We start from the raw sequence: 20497 nt of genomic DNA, 5'->3' as shown, positions 1-20497 counted from the left end.
AATTTTGACTATTTCAATTTAATTTAATTTTAATTAAAAAAAATTAAAAAAATCAAATCAAATCGATTAGTGATAATAATATATTATTTTCAATAATTTAAAATAATTATATCATATTGAGGTTAAAATATTTCAACTAAATTTTAAAATATTAAAAATAAAGTAAAAAAATAAAAAATTTATTAAAAATTAAAAAATAAAAAAATTTATTAAAAATTTAAATTAATCAAACTGATTTAATTCGATTTAATTTGATTTAATTTATAATCAAAACTAATTCGATTTAATTTTTATAAATACTAAAATTTTGATTTAATTTTAAACCGAACCGATTGAATACTCATCCAACTCTTCACTGTCTCATATCTATCCTTCCCATCCTTCTATTATCTCCTTCACCCTCTTCTGTCTTTCTCCACCATGGCAAGTTACTCCTAACATGGATGATGGATCTAAAATTTAATAAAATTTTATATTACCAATTAAAATTTTGAAGTAGGAAATTACTAGGAAACTCTAGAAATACAAGAATTAATAAAGCTTGTGGGCCTTGTGAATATGAAATTGATTCCAATATAATCCACTCTCAGTGGCCAATGCAAATGCCTGACCCAAAAGGAAATCACAGCACTTGGCAAACATCATAATGGGGGGACCTGTTCTTCACTCTTGTGTTGTGTCTGAAAGGCTAAGGTCATTTTCACTTTCCAGTTGCTGAAATGGAATGCTTTATGCCATTATTTAAGAGAAGTTGATATGAGTGATGTGAATTTTCTGCTACTAAGACTCATGCATGTCTCATCCATGCTTGCCATGTGGGTGGCCTCTTCTTTACCAGTTTAGGACAGCTAGCTTGTTAGTTTCAGGGTTTTGGTCTCATTAGGGTGGAAAAATTATGCTGCTTCTGACCCATCATATGCTATGACATGGACAACAAATTGGAGAGTCATGTTTGGAGTGATTTATATTATAATTTCTGAAATTTAATAAAATCTACCAGAGAAATATAAGTATCAGTCACTCTTTTAACACGTATTTTCTATTATATTAATTGAAATATATTTATTATATTAATTAATTATTAATTATTATACTTTTCCATCAATAAAATAAAAAGTATTAAACGGTCAGCGGTGAATGTTACTAACATTTCCTAAACGTACAGTTTACTTCTTTCCCAGATTGGTAAAGCTACTTGGTTAGTTTCAAGGTTTTGGTCTCATTAGGATGGAGAAATTATGCACCTTCTGACCAATCATACGCAATAACATGGCCAATAAATTATGTTTAGGGTGATTTATGAGGTAATAATTTATAGTATAATTTTTGAAATTTAATAAAATATATAATTTAGTTTTATTTTTTAAATTAATGATGAAAAAGAGTCTCCACTATTCATTTCATTATAATTAGACCATATACTCTTTTTTCATCGATTAAAATTTAGTTTTTTAAAATTATTTTAATTATATTTATCATTATTTTTATCATTAAAAAATTATTAAAATTGTCGCTTGACGTCAGCAAAATTTAAAATCAATCACTAACAAAATCTATATTTTACCTGTATTGTAATTTTACCTTATACTTTTATGTTTTTGGTAATTAAATTCTATCTTTTTTGTATTTAACTAAATACATCCCATTGTTACTTATATAGCTGAAAACTTATAAAATTATCAAGCTACTCTTTTTTATTATTAAATATATTTAAAATTATTATTTATATTATTATTTGATTTTTTAAATTTTTGTTAATAATTTTATAATAATAATTTATCTTGATGTTATTTTAACTAAAATTATTATTAATCGATCTTTTTTAAATTTATCTAATATGCTTACTATTTAAAATTAATTTTAAATTTATAATTAAGAAAATAATCTTATTAAATATATTAATCATGACATATTAAAAAATAATTTAAAATAATATTTAATATAATTCAATTAAAAATATTAAAAATAATAAAATATTTTTTTATAATATTTTTTAAATTATTTTTTAATTCTCAAATATAGTACTAATTTCAAATGGATTAATTTTATTGCAATTATAATCTAAAATTTTAATTTATTATAATTTTATTTTAAAATTTGTTGATTTTGAAATTTACTGAGGTTGACGAATAACGTAATAATTTTATTAATTTTTAGCGATAATAGAGTATAATTGGATAAATTTTAAAACGTCAAATTTTAATTAGTAAAAAAATATAGGTTTAATTGCAATAAAATATACAAAAAATTTTTTATTAACTTTTATTTTTTTAATAGTAAGTAATTTAGTTTATAAATTTTCAATTTTTAACAATACAGTCCTTTTATTAAATTTACTTTAGTTCATTGAAGAATTTTAACTTAAATTAAAAAAAATTATTATAAAGATTAAAACTATAAAAATTAAATTATTATAAATTATTAAAATTAAAAAAATTAAACTGTTATAATTTAATAGAAAATTTTAACAGAATAACTATTATATTAATATAATGAAACTTTAGAGGCTAAATTGTTCGATTAAATTTTAGAGATTATATTATAAATTATTCTAATTTATAATATAATTTTTAAAACTTAATAAAATTCATAATTTAATCTCTATTATTTTAATAAAAAATAATTTAACCAACCTTTAATATAAGATTCTAGTGCGATTTAAAAAATAAAATCAGTTGACAGATTCGATTTATGGTCGAAACTAGACCGTGGCCAAATAACCTATATATACCTTTCAATTATACTGTTCAAACCTTAAACCTCTATGCGTTGTTTCCTCCCATAATGCAACTTGACTATTGATTCTGCTTGCTTTAAACTCTCTTTCTCATCTCCTTCTCGATCAACCCTAACTCAGTACACACAAAGAGTCAGTAGCTCTTTCCTTATTTTTTTAGTATCGTTACTTTGATATCTAATATAGTCAAAACGGATTGTCTGGTCTGGTCCGCGCAAATTTAGTGAACAATAAATCGAGTAAAAAAAACTCATTTTAAAAATGGACTTTTAATAGTTAGGCTCGATTCTGCCAATAATAGACTTGCATAAAGGTACAAATATATCTATTATATTTTTAAAAAAAATGAATTGAGAGTAAAAAAAATACTAATTAAACTCATGCATACATAATTTTCATATTATATCGATCATAATCAATAAATAAAGAAAATTACTATAATTAATAAATAGGTTTATATATATATATATATTTTTTTTTTCTGCCGATCTAACTATATACTATAATTACTTATCATGCATCACATATCGACAAAAATTAATATAAAAGAGTAATAAAAAAATTGTAATTTTAACAATTTTTATAATTTAAGACCCTCAAATAAAAAAAAAACTTAACATATAATTAAACTAAAATCTAAACAAAATCTATTAAAATCATATTTATAACAAAATAAATTTACTAAAAATATACAAAATAAGAAAATATTAATCAGTATCATCTTCCTCCAAATCAACAATATTTAAAAATTATTTAAAAATTAATATATTTTCTTTCTTTACCATTTTTTTATCCACGTCTTAATATTTATTTATAAAAAATAAAATTAATGGATAAAATGATATCGTTTTAATATTTTTAAAATAGATAGTTTGCGGAGTTATCCAGTCCGATCTGACAATTTTGCTCTCAAAACGAACTGAGTACAAAAAGTCAATTTTGAAAACGAATATCAAATCTATTATTCATATCCATTAAAAAGATAATCTTAAATTATCCGCTCGCTCGAGCATTTTTTTACAATAATACCTGAAACTCCATCAACAAATCCAAACTGGCAAAATTAAGGATTCCTCAAAGAAGCAGCAAAAGCATGGTGTAGACTTCAAGGTAATTTTGCCTATCGACACCCTACTCTTTTTTGACTTCTTTTTTGCATGGTAAGAATCAAATTGTTTAGAAGGTAATTGAGAACTTAAAGACTCCATAGCAGTTTTGCATGGATTCTCCTCATTGAAGTCTCATTATATAGTGATTGAGTTTTGCATGGACTCCATAGCAGTTTTGCATGGACAACATGAAACTGGTGAATAGTTATAATTATTACTGTAAGGTATGTAAATCAATAAAAAAAAAAAATTATATAAATTTGGATGTGGTCCCTTCACACATTTAATTATATTATAAAATTATAAAATTATAAAAAAAATTAATATTTAATTAAATAATTTATCTTTCAATTTATACATTGCGAAAGTTTAATTCACAATAAATAGTACTAAATTTAAAAGTATTATAAGTATTTATTTTTAAATAACTTTATAGGTAAGATTCAATTAATTTAAAATCAAAAAATTATTAATTTATTTTACAAAATTTGATTAACAATGTTAAACTTATATAAACTCTTTTACAATTAATAATATAATTTTAATATATATAACATTAAATTTGAATAAAAAATAAAATAGATTTTAAATTTAAATACAAAACAATATATTCAATTTAAAGTTTTTAAATATTAAAATAATATATTTTGGATAATTTTCTATGAAATCTTATCGATTAAAACTATTTTTTAAAGATTTTGAATTATAATAAAAATAATTAAAGAATTCAAACAGAAAAAAATTAATTAAGATATTAAAATTTATGTAAATTCTATAATTAATTTAATTAATAAAATTTAAATTAAATTTTTAATTCTTTCAAAAAATTTAAATTATTTATCTAATAAAATTATTGTTTTTTATTAATTTTAGTCTACATAGAATTTTAATTAAAATTATTTATCAAAACAATCTCATTAATAAAATTACAAGAATATTTAAGTAACATAATATAATTATTTTAAGTATTTTATTTAATTTTTTAAATATTTAGATAATATTAAAATCAATATAATTTTTAAAATTAAAATAATCTCTTTCATATATTATTTTAAATTCATCAATAAAATTAAAATAATCTCATCAATAAAATTAAAAGTTATATAAATAATAGTTTTAAATTTTTAATCTTAAATATTAAATTTATATTAATTTTTAACTAAAATTAGTTTTATTATAATAATTTTAAATTATCACGAGTAATTTTAATAATATATATAATTTTATTAATTTTATTCTAATAGATAAAATAATTTCAATTAATTAACATTACTTATTAGTTTTAGATTTAAATGATAAAATTATTTAAATTATAAATTATAATAGAGTTTTGATATAATTAAAATTATTATTAAAATAATTTTAATTTTTATTTAATATTAATTATAATAATATTAACAATTTGTAAATATAAATTTTTATTATTTTGATAAAATAAGTGCTACTAAATTTTATCAATAATAATTAATATACATTAATAATAAATTTATTATTACTAAATTATATTTTTTTAAGTGAAGTATGAAATAATATTTTAAAAAAAAATATTTAATAACTTTAGCTTTTATTATAAATTTTATTTTAAATTATATAATAAAATTTTTTAAAGTTGAATTTAAATATAAATAGAACAACGACTTTAAATTTATATAAAGCTTAAAATATATAATTTATTAAAATTAAATTATAGATAAAAATATAATTTAAATTTAAATAAAAATATATCTTCAAATAAATTGAATTTTTAAAATAATAAAAATTTTATATTATTTATTAACCAATCAAAATAGAGAACAATAAATAATTATAAAATTTAAATAAGAAAAATTTAAAAATTCTCATTATTTTCTTTATTCTCATTTTTATATATAATATAGACTATTAATTAAACAATAATATCATTAAAAAATAATTTTAAAAAAATAAATTAATTTATAAAATAAATAAAATAAAATATATGATGTATATTATATATAAAAAAACAAGGCTATTAAAAAAAAATAATTTTATACTGACTTTTGTAAATTAATAACTTTTATTTATAAATTTTGATAAAATAAAAAAAAACGCTTCTAAAATTATAAAGTTTTATCTAATTATATTTTTGGTATTCTCTATATTTTATCATTCTAAAAATAAATCCATAATGAATTAAAATTGTGTAATATCATCTAATCTAAAAATAGGATTAATTTAATTTATAAATTATAAAAATTACAATTAATAAATTTATTGTATAATTAGATTTAAATAAAAATTCAATTAAATGAAAATAATAAATAATATTAAATTTATTTATTTTTTAATCAATCATAATAAAAGTAATCTGAAATTTATCATATAAAATTTCAATCATAATTTTTATTTTTATAATTAATAATATAATTTTAATTTATATATTATTAAATTTTTTACAATATAATATATTTTAAATTCAAATAAAGAATAATCTATTTAATTTAAAGTTTTTTAAACATTAATAACTTTATATATCTTATTATTTTCTTAATTAATTCTTAAAATTAATTAAAAAAATTAAAAAAATTAGAGATATTTAAGTGAAATAATTTTTGAATTATTAATTCACTAAAAAATTGGTAATTTTATATGCTTCTTATTTTATTTTATTTATTTCATTAATATTTTTAATATTCATTAATTAAAATAACTTTTATTTAATTTATACTTTAAAATATGAAGTTATTATTTTAATAATCTTCTTAATACTTATCTAATATTTAAACGTGTTATTTTAATAATTTTTATTTTAAAATTAATTTAGATCTTTATTTTAAAATTTCTTAATAAACTCTAAAATTAATTTACAATAATAAAATTATAATCTAATATATATCCTTATTTAAAAAAATGCTTATTCTGAAATTAATTTAGTAATATTTAAATCCTCACTTTTAATTTTTCTTAATAAATTCCAAAATTAATTTAAATAATAAAATTATAATCTAATTTAAATAATACCCAATTATGTCTCTATTATGTATACAATCAACCAAAAATGTATACATATAGGCCTTGCTGAGTGGCTGGTTTCAGTTCGATCTGATTTTTGGATCAAATCGAAACCAGCCCGCTTTATAATTATTCAAGAACGATTTTGATTTTTAATAGTTTTAATCTCATTTCATTTTGGTTTGAAGTGGTTATGATTATAATTATTTTAGATTTTAGTTTGATTTTAAATAATTAATTATGTTTCCATTATAAAAATTTGAAAGTAGAAAATTTAGCTAAAATTAAACAAAAATAAAGAAACAGATATAAATTTTAAATATTATTAATAAAAATTAATATTAAAATATATTAAATTTTAATTTCAATAATTTAAATCAAGTGAATTATTCAAATATTTTTTATAATTGCTAATAAAGTAATAGAATTATAATCATAATAAAATATTATCTATATCAGAATATTATTGTTATTTAATAAAATTTTATATTATATCTTATTTAAAACTCTGTATTCATATTTTTTTATTTTGTAGATTTATATGTAAATAACATTAATTATAATCTAATAAATAAAGAAATCATAAGAAGAGTGTACATTTTTATAATATAAAAATAACATATATTACACTTAAATAAAAATAATATTTTTACAAAGATAAAAATTAAATTAAATTATTTAATAATTAAAGGACTTATGTATCACTTTTTAAGTAATACAACCTTTTTAAAATTAAATTGGAATTAAATGGAACTTCTGGTTTAGAAGAAGAATCGATAATTTACCCCTAATATAAGGGGTTTGGTGTCATTTACAAACCGTAACCAGTTAACCGATCCGGTTCACAGTCGAATCAGACGTTGGACAGCTCTACCTATATATATATATTCAGCAGGTGAGCGGATTTTCGCCCAAACTCTATCAAGACGAATTTAAATTTTTACAAAAATAAATTTTAAATAAATTCAGATTTAAAAAATTTTATCCGTCTCGAATTCCGAATTACGTGATCCGACACCGTGACCCGAATAGCTATAATAACAAAACTGACCATCTTCCCTAATTACTTTTTTACTCGAGTCACTTACACTGCTTCCCTCTCTCGTCGGCGCCTCTTTCCCCCGCTTCCCTTTCCATAGTTCCCAATCGACGCCTCTTTGTCCCACTTCACTGACGACTGCCGGCAGCCCAGTCGACACCGGCGACGTCTCCTTTCTCTCCCCTGCGACGATAAATCTTCCCTCTCCCCTCTCCCCAGTCAGCTATATCTCCTCTCTCTCCAGTCGGCGACATATCCCACTTCCCAGTCAACGCCTCTCCCCCACTTCACTCACGAGTGCCGGCAGCCCAGTCGGCACCGGCGACGTCTCCTTTCTCTGCCCAGTCGAGGATAAATCTTCTCTCTCCCCAGTCAGCGATATCTTCTTCTCTCTCTCCAGTGTGGCGACATCTTCCACTTCCCAGTCGGAGACAACTCTTCCCTCTCCCCAGTCAGCATCGGCTCTTTCCAATTGACGCTTCTCTCCCCCACTTCACTGACCACTGCCGGAGACAACCCTTGCCTCTCCCCAATCGGCGTCGGCGACATCTCCTTTGAGTCTCTTCAGGTTTGCAATCAAATTTTTTGATAATCAACATATTTTATGTATGTGCATGTTGTTAAATAATTTTTAGTTGCTATTAAAGATTTTTAGAATTTATGGACTATTAATCTGATTTTTTGGATATTGTTAAAAAATCTGATTATTTGCTGTAACACTGTTGATTTTTAGAATTTATGGACTATTAATCTGATTTATGTACTAAAAGTTGCTATTAAAGATTTTTAGAATTTGTGGACTATTAATCTTATTATTTGCTATTTGGTTACTCCTAATATGATAATCAAGATCTTTTTAGTTGCTGTTAAAATATGTTAATACTGTCAGATTCCATGCCGTTTAAGAAAAATATGCCTTAATTTACCAGAATGATATTTGGTTTAGTGAAGAGATTATAAATCCTAAGTACCCTCTATGTAATCCACCTGGTTCGTGTCATTGAGCATTTCTCCAATGTTTCTACTGCTGGGTTGTGCATATCCTGCAGATAGTTAGTTTTGTGAAAATTATTGCAAGTTCTTTAAATTTTTTGTCATTGAATTGAAGTAAAAAAATCGTGTTCGGGTATTGTGTGGGTATTGTTAAACGGATTTGGAATGGCTATCCCTACCTGTTTACATCCCTGTATATACCTCTTAATTACACTGTTCAACCTATGTGAAATTAACCAGTATTTTTTCCTGTGTGCGCCTCTCCCTCCCAAAAGGCAGTTTCCACTCTCGTTTCTTGCTTCCCATCTCCTGTTAAAGAAACCCACTTCTCTTTGTCATCTCCCTCTCAATCAACCAAACTAGAGAGCCAATAGCTCGTTCATTTTTTTTGGGGTCTGCTTACCTACACCTCCATCCTCCCCAGCTCACCTGGACAAACCCTTAGCTCCTTTGAACCAGAAAATGGCAAAAAATAAGGCTTCCTCAAAGAAGCAGCAAAAGCGTGGTGTGGACTTCAAGGTAATTTTGCTTGTAGACACCATACTCTTTTTTTTGGCTGTTGTGCTTTCTAAATTTCATGTGTTTTAACAATTTTTTGCAAATGTGTAGAAAATTAAGCGGAAGCTTGGCAGGAAATTGCCACCCCCTAAGAAAGCTACAAACACTGAAATTAAATCCAAAGGTAATTAGTTGATTTCTATGTATTTGTTGATCAATTTAGTTCTTCCACAAAAATAGTCTAAAATTTAACTTCTTAAAATTGTAGCTTTGATAGTATAGTATGTCCAAGAAGAATGAAATCTCAATGTTTTTTCAAGCCTTATATGTTGTTATGTTTAGTTGTAAATGGCTTGTTGTGGAGTAATATGATTGTTGAAAATTTATTTGAATGTATTATGAGCAGCAATTATTCTCCCTGAGCAAAGTGTGGCTTCGGAGAAAACGGGTTTAGCTGTGAGCAAGAAAGGCTTGACTTTGAAAGAGCTTCTTCAACAAACTTCCCATCACAATGCAAAAGTTCGTAAAGGTATCTTCATTATTAATCTGAAAATTTAATGCTCTGGTTTTCAAGAAATTTAGGACAAGGGAAGTTAGTAAAAAAAACATAATGTGGGTATAGGATGGGAAGCAAACTTAATAAGGGACGGAGACCATATATTATGTAACTTTTCTCTTAGAAATTAACATAAGAATGATGATAGGTATCATTGCATACATGTCTGTTAGGGGTTGAATTTTCAAGTAATACTTTTTTCCTTATTACTGAAAATTATTTACCTACTTGTCTCCATTACCTACTTCATTATTCCTTTATGTTCATGTGGTTTGTTTTTTTGTTTAAGCAGTTGTGTAATTTTGTGCATGTGAATCACAAAATTTACAGGTTTTTTCTGCCTCTAGTAATTCATGTATATTTGATTGAGTTTACCGGTTAAATTACTTGAAAGTTCCATCTCTTAATTACTTTTAATGTTCTATGTTAGCCCCTGCATTCAATATTCTGCCACTACTTCATGAATCTCAACTGTTTTATCTCTTTCTTTTGAAGATGCATTGATGGGTATGAAGGATTTATTCCTTAAGCATCCGGAAGAACTGAAATTGCACAGATATGCAGTTATAGAAAAACTACGTGAACGAGTCAGTGATGAAGATAAAGTGGTTCGTGAAACCCTTTATCAACTTCTTAAATCATTAATTTTACCTGGCTGCAATGAGGTAATTCTTCATTTTCTCAACTGTTTCAAAGCCCATATTCGTTATATTTGTTTGATTAATTGGATACCTAAAAATCTATAAGGATTGGTATTGGCACCAAATATTGTGTGGTGTACACCTTTTCTTTTTAATTTTAAAATTTCAATTTTCAGTCCAACTGCTTTTATAGTTTTATTGTGACTTCTTTTTTGTTTGTCTACCAAGCCTCCTGTCTGTCAGATTATCAGCTAAAGCTTGAGAAAACTGTTTTTAATCATTCTTTTAATTCTCATTTGAAGATCCAAGTCTCTGTGTTTGTGAAGTGTCTCTTTGCTTGATGTCATGGGACAATGTTTAAAATCTCATACACTCTATGCACAAGTTTCTTGTCTGAGTCTTGACCATGGCCACTTTGCATAAAATTTGCAATGCCTAAAATGTGGCCCCCTCATACCTTGTAGGACCATAAATGACTGCATATCACTTTTATGTATAGTGTCCTCTTTTATTTTGAGGACTTGATATGGACTGGAATTCTTCTGCTACTTCATGAGATGCCTATTGATCCTTGGATTCTCAGAAGAGTAAAACTTTCAAAATGACACATTTATGTAAACGACTTAAATATTTTATACAAAATAAGGAAAAATAGGCGCCTCTTTAATTTTTTCTCTTTCTCTCTCTCACCTGTTTTCACAAATTTATGTTTTGGATGCTTATCTTATGCTCATTTTTTTTTCTATGGTTGTCATTTTGTTGTTATATTTTGCTTTATTATCATTACTTCATCCTTTACTTTGACAGTTGTTTTTATCTGCTCTACCTGTCCAGGATAATCAAGGGCCTTTCATTTCTTTAATTATGGCCTACATTTTTAATGCAATGACGCATTTAGCAATTGAAGTTCGGCTTATGGCTTTCAAGTTCTTTGATCTCATTGTACAACATTTTTCTTCTTCATTTTCCTTGTACGCTGAAAAGGTATCTTAATTTGAATCATGATATTCAAACATTCCTATGTACTTATCAAACATAATTATGTATTCCTGTTAAGGAGAACTTTATATATTCTATTAGTTGGACGATAACTTAGTTTATGGTAGTCTTGGGCAACATAATTATGTATTCCTGTTAAGGAGAACTTTATATATTCTATTAGTTGGACGATAACTTAGTTTATGGTAGTCTTGGGCCTTCCCTTGTGAATCCTAAAGCTTATTATGTGCAATAGAATACAATTGAATAAAGATGTAGCCTTTGAGTTATTTCCTTTTCTTCCCTTTCATCCCCTTATTCCTCTTGCTTATTCTTAAATCTTAACAGGGTGTCGAGTCTTGGTTCAAATTGTGGGTTTCAGCCATCCATGAGGCTGTATAATTGGCCAAGTATTGGTTATTACTAACTAATTATCAAGTGACAACCATGTGATTGAATGAATCACTTGATGGGGGAGCGTTGGATTGCAACTAGTTTCTTGAGGGGCATCTTTCTTTTGCTTTAAATCTTTGGTTGATTCCTTGGTGTTTCTACATACAGTATTTAGGGTATAGGAAAAGCGTTTCGATGGTGCATAAGTTCTAGGATTTTTCTTTTCAAAGAAGTACGTGATTTAGCTGTCAAAGCAACCTAAAATATTATTGAATCCTAGAAAAGTAGAACAACCAAACCCTCACCCACTGTCCAAATGATGTTGATATGAATTTTAGTGGATGATCCTTGTGTGCGACTGATGTTCTTTTATTTTCTATTCATTAACAGGTTCTTCAAAATTATGCTGATATTCTGCGGAAGAACCAGTTCTATTTAGAAGACAAGAGCAAGCTCAAGAATGTGCTTGCTGGTTTGGTGCGCTGTTTGTCTCTATTGCCGTCTAGACTAGAAGTTGACTCATGCAAGAAGGTTCCTTGTTCAAATCAATTGCAAAATAGAAGTTTTTAAGCCTTCTTTTTCTGATTGTCTATTGTTTTCTAACACTCTCTTCTTCAATTTGATAGAAAGTCCATGGGCGAGAAATGTTGCATGCTTTTGAGCTGGACAAGCCTACAGAAGTTGCTGGTATTTCTTAGTACCTTCTTCTCATTTTCCAATGGTTCATTTAAATATACATTTCACAACGCCATCATTCAGTTTCTGAATTATAGTTTTGCACAGGCAATAATGCCAACAACTTTTACCATTTATGATTTATACTCTCTGTGTCCCATAATTTTTTGTCTTTCTTTCCATTTTTGGATGTCCATGAAATATTGTCCACTTTTCTTTTTTACATTATGATTAACATATAAATTGACTTTTGATATCCCTATTTAATTTTATCTTATTTTCAATATAATTCCTCATTTATTGTTTATTTTTTCCAAATGAGAAATCAAACCATATCTTAGCATTTAATTTAAACCATATGTTATTAATAATGATTTTATTGTTTATTAAAACTTAATATCCTCATTTTATATTAGAGATGGGTATAATTGGAAAATTAATAGGAATGAATAGTCCTTTAACTAAATAACTATCATTTCTTAATAGGATGGAGGGAGTATAACATATGTCATGTTTAGCATGATTTTGAGAGTTGTTAGTTCTTGTTTAATTTGCTGTTCAGCTATTTTTGCATGGTTCCTAATCTTGATGAAATTCCGTTCATATCTGATAGCACATTCTCTACATTCATGGTACTGACATGTTAGCATATTGATTTGATTTTGTTTATGTCTTTCCAAATATTGGATGCTAATGCGCTAAATCAACATTTTTCTTTCTCTTTGTGCAGATTTTTCTGTTGTCATCAACAAACTAGAGGATCTTGTTCCAGTTTTAGTCAATTGCTTCCAAGACTTTGTTCCATTAATTCACAGCACACAACAATTGGATGCTCTGTCATTTGATTGCTTGCATAATATACTTCAGAGCATTGACCTTGTAGTCAGGTTTTTTGTTTATGGTGCTGAAAAGGATAATCCAGAATCACATCCTTCTATGTGGGATCAAAGCATCTCTTCAGTGCTCCTAAAGAAGTTCGTAGGTGTATTTCCTTTCAATCCAGTGCATCACCTTTCAGAAAAGGTAGAAACTTAAATTTACTTTCAATCTGTTTCTCCATCAGCAGTGTGTATGTTTGTCTTTTTTAAAGAAACCGAAGTTTCTCCATCAGTTTGACCTTAGAAGAATGGGAAGAACTGAAATGATTAAATGAGCAAAAGAAAGGAGTGGGGAAGAGGGGGAGAGAGAGAGAACCCAGGAGTTGAAATGTATAATATTAATTCTTTTACCGTTTTGTGGAGAGCTTTAGAGGGGGAATCACTCTCTCGATTTTCCTTTTCTCTTTTTTTTCTTCTCTTCTGAGCAAAAATGGAAATATAGTTCTTTTCCCCCTACAGATCCTTTTTCCTTCCATTCAAACTTAACAAAGTACCTCCCTTTAGTTTATATCTTAGAGACTCTTTACATATGAAGTTCTGTAGCACTTCTCATTGTCATAGTAATTTTGTCGATTTTGTTTCAATGACAGGATGATGACCGATATTTTACCTTGAATGTTATGATTGCTGAAATATTTTTTCACTTGAGTGAATGGATCTGCCATCCTGCCGAGTTACTGGAGAAATTCCTTGCATTTTTGGAGTATGCACTGCTTGAGAAGGTATTTCTGCACTATCTCTGTCCTTGAAATTTCAGAAAAGAGCTTAATCATGAGGACTTGCATTCTTGGGCCAATTATTTAGAGATCAATATAATGCTTTCTTCCTATGTGGAATTATTTCATGTTAGTGCTTATAGGAACTTATAATGCTCTTGTAGCGTATGTTGATAAAATGGATCAGACCTAACTCCACCCTCAAAAGGTACCTTCTAGGGAAAGATTGTTATCTTTCTAAGTCATATATGAAACCTTATACCTGGTTGATGTGGGACAACATTTTAATAGAACTTCATATATATTATGCTAGGATTTCTCACAATCATATCAATTAAAATGTCGTTAATGGCAGCAGAAAGATGTTAAGAGCTACTTCAATGGCAGCCAGAGGATGGAAGTCAACTGAGGTGCAAGATTATAAGACAAAAAAATGTGATATGGCCTCTTTTTTATAATGTATAATTGTTAAGATGTAATAGAAATTAGTACAAGGATTGAGAGACATGATTATGGTTGACTAAACTAGATGAGGAAGATTACTTGGAAATGAATGGTCAATTCAATACGAAGATGTATGCAATTCAAATTTGCCAATCTCATTTAAAACAACACCATTCTGAAGATTTTATTACTAGGTTCTGGAAGTTTGTACATCTCTTACTGTGTGAAGAATTGAACTAATCTTCATATTATTTAGAATTTAAGAAAGACAATATTGCAGAGCTTTTGCTGATTTAACTGTAAAGTGGCTTCCTAGCAATTCAACTCCAACATAAAAAGCATTAGAACCCTGCTTGGAAATTGTACGTTTGATTTTGAACCAAATCGAACTCAAAAGAAGTGAACACTTGAATTTTATTTTATAAGAAATTGGAAGGAACAGAACTAAAGAACCAATTGAACCAAACCAAATATAAATTTATTCGGTTTGGTTCTTTAGATCAGAGCTTCTTCCAATCTTGCATTTTGTGTTCTTGGCTCTTAGATTCTATGACATTAGATTCATTGGTTGGGGAAAAAATTTGAAAATTCTGTGTCTGCTATCTCCCTTTTAACATTGAAAGATGCCCAAATTCCCAACAGCCCCAAGTTCTGAACAAATGAATAAACCTAGACCTTTCCTAAACAAGCTCAAATTCCAACAATCAAACAAGTCCAAATTTTGCCAAACTCACTCAAATTTTCATCCCCTACTACAAGTCATCCAATCCGTCATTTTTTCCACCTTCAAATCTCTCCGGCTTGAATTTTTATTGTTTCTTCCCAGAGCTTTGTTCATGCTTCATATATTAATTAGTAGCATTGTGTGTGGCAGCACATAAAATCCACAGGTACTGCAATCTATGGATGATATATGTGGTAATAGAAGCGTGCAGGCCAAAAGAGAGGCAGGGAAGGATACAAAAGTGAGTAAGAGGCTGCAATGGTATGGAAGAAAGTGATTGTGTAATAGGTTGTTGACAATGATAATGGAAAGATAATAAATAAAACTCAAATCAATAAACCTAAATCCATTCATTTAACGAGGGGTTGTTGTGATTCAGATAAAATGAAGAAGAAGATTGAAGGTGTTGAGCATGTTGCAACTCAAGTAAGGTTGTGAGCCAAGCAGAGAACTGGTTGGTGAAGGAGGATAGAGCAATTGTGCAGTGGGTTGTCAACAATGTTGTAGAATGGGCAAAAACAACAATCCGAATCAATAAACCAAAAGTCTAGATGGTTTTTGGTGAGTTGCAACTCAAGTGCAGTTGTGAATCAGGCAAAGAAGAACTAGGGAACAAAAAGTCAAACCGAAAAACTGAACTATAATTTGTTTTTTTGGTTATAACTGAATAGTGCTCAGCCCTAATTAACAACATGGAAAGTTGTAAGCCAAATAACTCAAGTGCATAATTGCAATTGAAAAGTGATTTTATGCTCTTAAATACTTCACATTTCATTTGCTCTCAATTATATATTGAGCCTTTTTAACTTATTATGATCGAAAGGAGCATCATATATGTCAGTATCTTATAAATCTTTTATATGTCTGCATTTATTTCTTTATTTTTATTTTCTGCAGATCCGCAGTGAAGTAAGGTCTGGCAGAGCAATTAGAGAAAAGCAGATTGTTGCTCTGGTTCATTTTGTCCCAAAACTTGTAACACAAGTAATAGACAATTGGAAGTCCCGCCTTCTACAGGTTTGACTTGTGCTTTCAAGAAGTGGACAATTTTTTTATTTTTGGCAAATAATGTCAGTGAAATCTCTGTTTCATGAGATTATCTGATTTTGTTCTGATAGTTCCTTGTTCTTGGTTATTGTTCTAGATATCTAGAGGTTTCTCAAGAACCAATAATACTGATTGCAAGGATGTTAAATAATCAAATCTCAATTGCAGGCATTTACAAAGACATTCCTCAATTGCAATCCGGAGTCTTCAGTAAAGTTGGCCTGCATTTCTGCAGTGGAAGAAATGCTTTTTTCTGTAAGCTCATTTTCTGACCCTTAGAAACCTTACCCTAAAGATTATTTAACATCCCTGCTTGGCAATTGACATAGCAAATCGCTGAAACACTGTCTGTTTCTCTCTAATGTATTGCATAAAATTCTTAGAGAGGAATGTTGTACACAGATGCAAGTGATTCGGAACTGTTGGATCATCTGATTACTTGGATGAGAGAGCTGCCTATGTTGTTAATCCTGCTAGGGGATCGGCATTCAGCATCTTCCCAGGTAGTTGGACAAGTTACAAATGGATTTAGCAACTTAGCTTCCACAATATTTAAGTTTCGCTTTTCTTCTATAATTACCATGTACAACACTTGATAACCATTTCACTGCACTTATTGTTGTAGGCTGTGTTGCATCTTTTGCTTCGTCTGGGTCAATGTTGTACAGTGAGCTCTTTGCTTGCATTTGAATATGACAACTTGCAATACTCACTGCAAGAATTTTATGGCATATGTCGAGAAGGTTACTACTGATTATTAACAATTTGATGATAATTTTCTGTATATTTTAGGTTAATTAAATGGTTCCTTATCATATTTGATACTATTTAGCAGGGAAGAAATGTTACGGTCCTTTCATAAAGCTTCCTATGGATTGTCAAGAACTCTCCATATGTTGTCTTTATTATTTTCGTCATTTGGATCCACTTATGCTGAAAACGATAGCTTCTTGCTGCCTCTGTGAGTATTACCTGTCCATTTCTTCAAAGTGATGCTCAACTAATTTTAGGTTTTTCTGTTATTGATGCCTTAGGGTCGAACGTAAAATAGCTGAATTTGCTAAATTGTGAAGTATCAGGCTTTTATATAATTTAATTTCATACTTGATGGCCCTTCTCCTCCATTAGTTATTGAAAACTTAATGGCACAGACTGCAAGAAATCCAATGTCCATGCTTAGTTACATAGCATGAATCCTCTCTTTAAGGTGCAGTATGTAGACTGTAAAATGATGCAGTCATCTTAATAGTAGAACCAAATGTTACATAAACGTTAGAAAAGAAGTTGCTTTTAGTTTTGAGAATTAAGATCATAGGGCAATAATGGAGGACTTTTATTCCTTGATGATAAGATTTTCCATTAAGTTGAAGCTGACAAATGGTTTTCCACCTGAGGTTGTCAATTACATGTTTAGGCATAACACTGATCTTATTTCCTATTTCTCGCTGGTGTACACAGTATGTTATGGCCATTAAAGTAGGGCTTGATACTAATAAATGAGAAAACTATGCCATGTCTATCGAATGCCATGGAACTAATTGATTTTCTATCTTCTTTTCCTTCATATTTCAGGTCCTGATTTGGATGCATCTCTCTTGTTTCGGATCATAGAGGTTTTGCATTTGGCCTTTAAAGCAGGCCACATTCAGATTACTGACCACCTTAGCTTCTTTGTTACTCTGGTCTCCCGTTTCAATGTCTTACCAGGTAAGTAGAGATATCTATGTTGGCAAGAAAATGTGAATATGTGGATGATTGATTTTAGCTAGTTTCTATCTGAAAAATATTCATGTCTGCAGGAGATGCTCATCCTGATATTGAGGAAGATATGAAGATCTCAAATCATCAAACTTTCAAGTCATTGATCCGTGTTGTTAGCTCATGCCTGGCACAGATGGGTGATAATGTTCTACTTCTTGCGATACTGGAGAAAGTAATACTAGAGCAGATCGTAAGTTAATTCTTTCTGTAGCATTTTGTTCATGTCATTCTTTCTTTACATGGATGTACTGCATGCTTTCATACTTCTGAGGCTTTTTAGAACTTGCTTTTTTAAAAAATTATTGAACAGCCCTTAAAAATTTCCTTGCAATTGTGAGGCCTTACGTTCATGTAATTGTCCATTTCAGTTATTAAGGCCGCCGCTGGACAATGCCTGTGCTATGCTCAGGTTTCTTGTAATGCTAGACTCCAAACCCACTAGACTTTCTGAAGAAAGTATCCTCAGTTTGAGCAATTTCCTTTTAGGTTATTTGGTTGATGTAGTACATGTAAGTTTCTGTTTCCCTCTCGCTTAACATCTGCTGTCAACTTATAGTTTTTTTTTGGAAGATCTGCTGTCAACTGATAGTTTTTTTTTGGAAGACCAGCCGTTTTATTTTGTTCCTTGATTTTCTTTGCATTTTATGTTATCTTTAGACTTGTCCTGGAAATTCTCTTGGAAATTTCTGATTTGTGTCCAAGTAAACATTTTTACAGTTTCTTAATGTATGCCATATGGCCCATATCAGGGATGAGCAGAAACGAAATAGGGGGGGCACTTAATGCACTTACCTGAACTTTTTTTTGCCTCCCTCATGGTTTTAAACCCTTTGATGTAGTACTTCATCAATAAATTATGAATAATTACTAAAGCTTCATCTATGGAGGGTGAAAAATTAATTTGCGGAGATTTTGATGTTATGAATTTGTAGATTAAGCTTTGCTGATTTAACTTACATTTCTGTTACTCGGACTTGGTTGGGGTGCCAGAAACATATGGTTCCAACTCGGGCATGCAAAAAATTATACTTGCTTATCATGTTGTCATTTGGTTGCATCAGTTGTATGTGATTCATGTTTTGAAATTATTATACGTCTCTGCAGCGTATTCCAGGAGATGATGATGTGCCCATGTGCTCTAGTCATGTACCAAGACAGAGTTGCTATATTTTGCCTTGCTTTTTCTTATTTGATAGAAGTCACGATCTCTTGAAACTTGTATTGATTGTGATGGCTTCATCAATATCTACAAGCAGTTCACTCTCTTCAAATTATCATACCCATCATGCTTCAGGACATGCAAGTAGGATAAATGATATAGTGAATGTCCTAAAACTGATGCATAAAGACGCCAAGATTAAGCAAATTATTTGTTCATCAAGAGCTGAGATTAATCTTATTTGGCGAAACATACACTCTCTACAGGTAAAGTTTACTTTCAAGTATTATAACACTCGAGTGCCTTTGAAATTAGAGGTACTAGATTTGTATGTGATTTATTTTTTTCTTTCTTTTTTGGTTTTGCAGTCACTGGAGGAAAGCAATCTGGGTATTAGAGAAAGGCATATAATACAATGTGCATTGGATGAACTAAAGGCTATTAGAAGTTCTGAACAGATGCAAATTGCTTAACCTTGTTTAGTGTTGCATTACAAGATTGCAATGGCATGTGTGCCCAAATTTTGTAGTTTTAACAGTATTTCGTGTATGCAATTCTCAAATGTATATGGCTTTAAGAGGATGATGTATTACATGAAATTTTAGGCTAAGACTTTCCTCTCAAATATAAATTTATTTTGGAAAAAAAAATATATACTTTCATACAGTTTTTGTTAAAAGTTAAATTGTGATTTTTTAATATTATAAATAATTAAGCCATAACCATTCTAATATTGAAAGCCTTTTCGTATTAATTTCAGCCACATATGAACTTGCTATTAAGATATTTCTTAGAATGTTAAAATCATGTATTAAATAATTGACTAAGAGAGATAATTAAGGTAGGGAATATTTTTTTAGCACCCTTTTGTTTCCTAAGCAAAAGGGTGAAACTGTGATGTTTGGTTTGCTAAAAAAATAAATGAAGCAAAAAGTTCTCAAGTTTTGCTTCAGGCAGCCATGCAACTTTCTGTTAAAGTGAATAAAAATTATAAAATAGAAAGAGTATTTTAAAATATAAATTTATTTTTGATTTACAAGTTTTTATTTTTTTAAAAAATAAAATTATACATAATATTTATAAGAATTCATATAAATTCTTTTGAAACAAATAATAACAAACGGGTCAAAAGCAGAGATCCTCATCCCATTATTTTATATATTGATGTCAAGCATAACC

At 28.3% G+C, this 20497-nt stretch overlaps 1 protein-coding gene across 4 annotated transcripts; it reads left to right on the top strand.

Moving 5' to 3' along the window:
* Positions 1-7871: 7871 nt before the first annotated feature.
* LOC110622972 (testis-expressed protein 10 homolog) lies at positions 7872-19980 on the top strand. 4 transcript variants are annotated; one of them, XM_021767747.2, is made up of 20 exons: positions 7872-8423; positions 9128-9367; positions 9458-9530; positions 9753-9875; positions 10398-10567; positions 11378-11527; positions 12305-12445; positions 12541-12601; positions 13320-13612; positions 14058-14189; positions 16249-16368; positions 16567-16653; positions 16782-16901; positions 17024-17141; positions 17231-17359; positions 17971-18105; positions 18198-18349; positions 18528-18668; positions 19264-19584; positions 19687-19980. In XM_021767747.2, exons 2-20 carry the CDS (start codon positions 9311-9313, stop codon positions 19789-19791), a joined length of 2628 nt encoding a protein of 875 aa, XP_021623439.1. In that variant the 5' UTR covers positions 7872-8423; positions 9128-9310; the 3' UTR covers positions 19792-19980. The 4 variants fall into 4 exon arrangements, with proteins under 4 accessions (XP_021623439.1, XP_021623438.1, XP_043815770.1 ...); XM_021767746.2 differs by having other exon boundaries at positions 9124-9367; XM_021767750.2 differs by lacking the exon at positions 7872-8423 and having other exon boundaries at positions 8452-9367; positions 17234-17359.
* The last annotated feature ends 517 nt before the right edge of the window (positions 19981-20497 follow it).

The sequence above is a fragment of the Manihot esculenta genome, chromosome 9 (assembly GCF_001659605.2).
Source record: "Manihot esculenta cultivar AM560-2 chromosome 9, M.esculenta_v8, whole genome shotgun sequence".
In the NCBI taxonomy this organism is placed as follows: Eukaryota; Viridiplantae; Streptophyta; class Magnoliopsida; order Malpighiales; family Euphorbiaceae; genus Manihot; species Manihot esculenta.
Note: the sequence above shows the minus strand (reverse complement) of the source record. Positions and strands in the feature narration are given on the sequence as shown.